The sequence below is a fragment of the Myotis davidii genome, unplaced genomic scaffold, assembly GCF_000327345.1.
Source record: "Myotis davidii unplaced genomic scaffold, ASM32734v1 scaffold190, whole genome shotgun sequence".
Taxonomy (NCBI): Eukaryota; Metazoa; Chordata; class Mammalia; order Chiroptera; family Vespertilionidae; genus Myotis; species Myotis davidii.
In genome coordinates this window covers 1,579,456-1,585,865 of record NW_006283440.1, presented here as the reverse complement: position 1 = coordinate 1,585,865, position 6,410 = coordinate 1,579,456, and the positions used below count along the sequence as shown (strand labels likewise).

Below are 6,410 nucleotides of genomic sequence, written 5' to 3'. Positions count from 1 at the left end.
AGGGACAGGGACCTTAGTTATGCCTGAGCCAGTGACGTGATCTGCCAAGGGAGCTTTTCCAAAATGCAAGTCATCATGAAGAGGACAGCATCATCATGGGCTTTTTCCCACGGGCTGGGACGCTGGACCACCGGGGTCCAAATCCCAGCCCCGCCCACCACATGCTCAGCAACCCTGGCCAAGTCACGTTTGGTTCTTCATCTGTGACGTGGGAGTTTAGTACATCTACAACCTCGTATGCAGAGAGAGGCCTTAAATGCGCTGATAGAGGTAAAGGGCTAGAACTGAGCCTGGCCAGTGAGCAAGAGGTGTTCTGGTCCCATGCCCATCCCTGACTGCCCGGCAGTCACACAACCACCCCAGGCGGGTCCTAATTCGGCCTTTCCCTCTCACTGATTGTGTGGGGGTGGCTCAGCATCCGGGTGGATTGTTAGTTGCCAGGCTTTGCAAGAATGAGAGCTGCACTGTGGGATGCACCTGGTTTACAGCAGCCCAACGGCAGCCACCATTGTTCCTAATGGAGCCCCCAGGCATCCACTAAGTAAATGCTGACTGATGAGGGGAGTGGAAACCCAGAAACCAAGGCTTCTAAACCAGTTTTACAGGCAACTCCTGGGAACTCTGTCACAGGTAACTGGCAACTATAGAAAGTGCTCCAAGTTCAACATTTCACTCCCATTTCACTGAAACTAGTTGGCTCTGCAGCCCAATCCACTTGGGGGGTGGGGAAGGGGGGGTCGTCCTGATAGGGTTTAGCCCTTGTGATGGTTCCTTTTTACACCCCTAGAGACACAAAAGTTCTTAAACCAGTTTTACAGGCAACTCCTGGGAACTCTGTCACAGGTAACTGGCAACTATAGAAAGTGCTCCAAGTTCAACATTTCACTCCCATTTCATTCAAACTAGTTGGCTCTGCAGCCCAATCCACTGGGTTGGGGGGGAGGCGGGGATCGTCCTGACAGGGTTTAAGCCCTTGTGATGGTTCCTTTTTAAACCCCTAGAGACACAAAAGTTCTCTTTCTGGAGGTTGAGGAGCAAATGCTGATTGGAAAATTTGTCTAATACATATTTCTTTTACTGTAAACCTCACTGAAAATCTGAAAAACAACTGTGAGTCATTTTAATTCATATGGGAGTTAAGTTAGGGTTTTCCAAAATGCTGACACGCCGAGCTCAAAAGGTTCGCCATCACTGCCTTAGAAGAATAGATTAATTTGACCAGTATTTAATATCCTTAGAATTATGGATTAAATATTAACATTGTTTTAAATTGGCATGTGGCTTCTGGAAGGGACTGAGCCATTCTGCAGCCATAGTCTGTGATTCGTGATATCTGAAGCGTAAGGACCAGAGGCAGGGCCACACGTAGGGAAGAAGACTCAGGAACTCCCTGATTGGCTAACTCCAGACCATTTCCCCCTGATGCCCACATGACAGCCACCACAGCAGGAAGCACTGTCCACAGCACACAAAGGACCATGGGAAAGCTCATTTTCAGAACATTCAACGTAAGAAAACTGGAGGCAGACGATTATTCAATCCTTATCACTCAAGTCCAAGGTGACACTGACTTGTTATTAATTGATTTCAAGGTAAATGACCAACTGTTCACCCAGCTGGGAACGTCCAAGGGTCAGACCAGAAACACGTTGAAGGAGAGACACCAACCAGAAGCAGCATTTAAAGGTCACAGTCCCCAGGGTTGGCCGGAGTTCATGGGGCCCAAATGGGCAAATAGGGGGTGGAGGGTGGCTGTGCATCTGGTGTGAAAAGGAAGTTATAATTCCATCGAGAAGCTAACTCAAGAAACATAACATAACTCTGAGAAAGTTTCCAAAGGTTTAATGCCACATGCTCTGCAAATGTGAAGATAAAATGGAAGCATGTATTAGCTGACCTGTAATTCCAAAATTAAAACTGAAGTTATTCATTATTTCCTTCCACTGACACTGAGAGGACCCCACATACAAAAGCAACTGATCTGGACACCACCTGACCACGACGGGAGGAGGTTTCCTGTCACCAATCTGAGGGCACAACGTGGTTTTAATAGACGATGAATGGGCCAGCCTGCAGGACATGCCTGCTGGCTGCATGTGGGCAGCTAGTACTGAATGAAAAGCAAAATAAAAAGATCCCGGTTTATAAAAATAATAATAACCTTCAGCCTAGAAAAACAACGATGATAGCAGTATCTGCTCAATGAACTCAGTTCACCCTCACACAACTCTCTGAGATTGAAAAAGATAGCTGTCTCCACCTTACAAGTGGGGAAACCGAGTCTCAGAGATGTTACATCAGTTGCCCAAATCCTCATAGAAGTTAAACGGCAGAGCCAGGAATTTGAGCCCAGCTCCATCTCTCTCCAAAATTGGTTCTTAAGCCCTGCGTGCCCCTTTCTGCTCCACCCCTCCTGATGTTCTCCTCTTCCTCTCTGCCTCAGGGCAGAATGGGCCAAAACCCAGTGGCCAAATCTTTAGTCAGTGCTTCACGACCAAATTCCAGCCTGGCCCATCCAACTGCTGGCTGGACGACATCTCGAACGGGACAGCCCTCTGACACCTCAAGTTCAATGTTTCCAAAATGTTGGAATCATCTTTTCACCCTTCCCCAGCCTCAAGCAATCAGCTCTGCCTTTGGAATTCTGGTTTAGTTTTGTTTCAATTTTATTGGCAGGCCCTGCTGCCGCTGGCTACGACCCATTCTTTGAGAAGCGGTCCTTCTCATGGGATCCACACTCGGCCTCCTCCCAGGCCCTCCCCTCCTCCTGCTAATGCTCTAGCTCTGGGTGTTGTTCTCATGCCCCCCTGCCCTTTTCAACTGCTTTCCTCCCGTCTTAGCTTTCCCTCTCCCAAAGCTATACTTCCAGCCATTTCTTCCCCAGCTTAGTCTCTAATCATGGCACTACCCTGCTCAAAACCCTTTACTCTCTCTCCTTTGCATGCCTGCAAAATATAAAGTATTCACTCTTCCCATGTGATGCTTCCCAATGCACCCACAATGCAACACCAACAAACACCCCACCGTGTGTACAGCATACTAAAGTCAAACTGAGTGAGCAACTTTTCCAGAAATCTCTGCTCACCTGGTACCTTGCCTCACACGATGAAATGCACTCCAGCCCTCAGGCCTTGTGACCATCTCTCTGTTCCTGCCCATGGGAGATGCCCATCTTGATGCTCCACTATCCTTTGCATCTGCATTGTCTTTCTGGCACCTCTGTGAAAGCATCTTTCAGAATCTCTAGTGTGTCTTATAACTAATTCTGTCCTTGTACTTTCCTTACAGCAGAAGCTCTGTGTCATTCTCCTCTCGGGCTCTCTTAGAGCTTTGTCTATTGTGCATGTTCAATGACACGTTGTTGAGTTGAATAGAACCAGTGAATTCTTCAAACAGTGATTTGGAAGCACATACAAAGGGAAGTCACCTGAACATGCCAAAAGCAAAAGCAAGACACTGGAGGGCCATTTTCTCCCAAAGGAATGGAAACGGAAGTGGGGAACGCTGGCATTTGAACCATGAGCTCATCAGATCCACCTGCAGCTGCTGACGGGTCTCAGGAGAGAACAGCCGCCCCCATCTCTGCCGGCAGCAGGTGGAGGAGCCAGCGCACAGAGCAACGGCCTCAAGAACAGGTTGGCTCTGAGGCAATGGCTTCTTGTGCTACAAATCTTAATTCACATAGAAAATGTAATTCATAGATGAGATTGAGAGTTGGGTCAGCTTTATCTGATTTCTCAAAAATAAAGGAAGAGCTGTGTGGTTTGACAAAGAGAGCCCAACCTGGGCTCTTCATCTGTACCAAGTGGGGCGGGGCCAGGTGGCTGCTGAGGCTTTCAGCCTAAAACTTAATGATTCTATGGCTGTCTTATTGAGATCAAGAAAAGTGGCTAAAGAGCAGCTGTTGGTTGAGAGAGAGAAAGAGAGAGAGAGAGAGAGAGAGAACACGGACTCTAGCCGGGTTCTTGGCTGAAACTCCTGAAGTCTCCTAATGAGACTTCATGGCCGAGCTCCTGAAACTGGTTCCTGTGAGGTTCCTGCAAATCAGCAATCCTCTCGTCATCCTGAGGACATGCCCTTCCAGGGAAAGTCTTCAGCACTAACAAGCCCTTTGCCTGCACACTGGCTTTTCATCCAGGACATCAAAGCCAATAATGAATGTAATTTGGAGCCCTGATTCGAGATCTTGTCTTATGGTTCCCTCCCTGACCAGTCATACTGAGACAGCAAACTATTTTCCCACAGGAGTACTTAAGTGTTTATTCTGGACTTCCTTGTCAACCGCCCACATGACAAGGCATCAGTCCCTGTTCCACGAATACAATGCTGTTTGAAATAGTCAAACACCAGTGAAATGTGCTAACTTAGGGGAAGAGTAAAATAGCGATATATTTGTGCAATGGAACACTTCATAAAATGAAGGAGGTGGATTTATATGTCCTGCCATTGAAGGATGATCTTTATATATTGTTGAATGATGAAAGCAAACTGTAGAATATGTTAACTGTAATCCCATTCTGTTTGTTATTTACATATGGATACATGTAAATATTTGTCCATGTATAAACTTACATGAGTATAAATATGTATAGGAGAAAATAACCAGTAAATTATTGATGGAGAACGCCCCAGAGAATGGATAGAGGTGGGTTTCACCTTTCTCTTTGCGTTCAGTTGCATGGTTTAAATTTTTGTCAATGAGTGTATCTTATTAAGTAGTTTATAATAATAACAACAACAATCTTTTTTAAACCTGGCATTCACCACTATTTAGCCCAAACAAATATACGTATTTCACACAGCCAACACAAGTATCCTTTGTCCAGGTCCCAGAATCTGAGGTTTCTTAAAAGGTTGGAAAGATACACCTCAAAGCAGATCTTGCATTTCCAAGTTCCTTTGGACAGACACACTTTTAAAATAATACAGGAAATGACAAGTACTCCTTTTTAAGAAGGCCCCTCATCTTCAAAGACAAGTAAAGCGATGAGGCCGCCTCTATTTGTTGTAAATTAAATTTGAAGCAAGATTTTAAATGAATGTGTTTCCTAAAGCAAAGGTTCCTTAGAAATGTATTACTAAGAGGAGCCATAGGTGAAATAGTGGTGGAGTGACACCCTTCCTAACATACCTGTCCCAGTGCCTCTCCCAGCCAGGCCATGCCTGCTTGACTTCTGAAAATACGGGTGACCATACGCTCCTTTCCTAGGAGTCAGCAATCCTAGGGACCAGAGCCAACTAGTTGCAGGGGCTACACTCCCTCAGGTCAGCTAAGAACATGGTGCACAGTGTTCACAGTGTCCCTGAGTGTGTGGAATATTAGGAGGAGTGGGCGCACTCTGAAAACCCAGGTACCCTTCAGCTACATGAGGACCAGCTAAATACAGAATGCTCGTGTGCACCAGAGTAAACCAAAGAGCGTCTGTGTCACTTACAAAAGCCTCACAAGAAGGTGCCCTTTGAACCCCATGTCCTGTGATTCCTTTGCTACACACAGGTGATCTGCAGAACAGCCACATGGACACCACTGAAGACCTTCTTAAAATGCAGGGTCTCAGGCCTCACCCGGGGCCTACTGCACCCTCTGCACACAGCATTGCTGCTCCTGAGAGCTCTGGACGGCAGGCTTCCTGCCTGGGCTTCCTGACTCCTAACAGGACCTGTTTAGGCTCAAGGAGATACTTGAGCCTAAACCCAACTTGAGATCCCAAATCCATAGGGCATGAAGGAGGTCACAGAAGAGAAAGGGACAAGAAGGTACGGTGCCCGCACTTCCCTGTATGAGGCTGGGATGTGTATGGCCAGCAGGCCAGGTGCCCACCGCCAACCAGTTTCACCAGGAGGAAGCTGACAGGGGTGCCCAGCAAGGCAGGCGGCTCAGCCCCCGGAAAGGACTGCAGGATGGCGGCAGGTGTGGCTGGGGTGACAGGCCCCCCGGGTGGGCACCTCCAAGCTCAAGAGAAGGGGGAACCAGGCTTTGAGTGCCAACCTCAGGAGAGGGAGAGGGAGGAAAGGAGGAAGGGAACGCGGCCGGGCCAGCCCCCCAGCTGTCAGACAGACACAGGCGGAGAGCAGGAGGGCTAGAGGAGGACCAGACATCAGACCCTCAGCACATTCCCAGCTGGACAGACAGACCCCGGACACGGGCTGGCAGCTGGAGGCCTGACTCACAGGTGCGCGATGCCCGCCTTGCGCACGGCCGTGGAGATGGCTTTGACCGCGGTGCAGAGCGCGTTGAGCAGCTGGGTCATCTCGCCGGTGCCGCGGGCCTTCCTGCCCTCCTCCATGACGAAGCGGGTCAGGGTGACGATATTCGTGTCGAAGGCCGCCTGGTCCGTCATGCTGGGGCCGGGCTGTGCGTGCCGGGTGGCGAGGACGAGCAGGACAGCGCGGGCCGCTGGGAGGGTCGG

General features: G+C 48.7%; 1 protein-coding gene across 1 annotated transcript in view; it reads right to left on the bottom strand.

The window, feature by feature from the left end:
- Positions 1-6,404, bottom strand: part of FBP1 (fructose-bisphosphatase 1) — a 24,019-nt gene extending 17,615 nt beyond the window's left edge. The window contains exon 1 of the mRNA XM_006753675.1: positions 6,172-6,404. Within this exon, the coding sequence (XP_006753738.1) occupies positions 6,172-6,341 (170 nt within the window). The 5' untranslated portion in view covers positions 6,342-6,404. The remainder of the gene's footprint in view (positions 1-6,171) is intronic.
- Between the last annotated feature and the right edge of the window lie 6 nt (positions 6,405-6,410).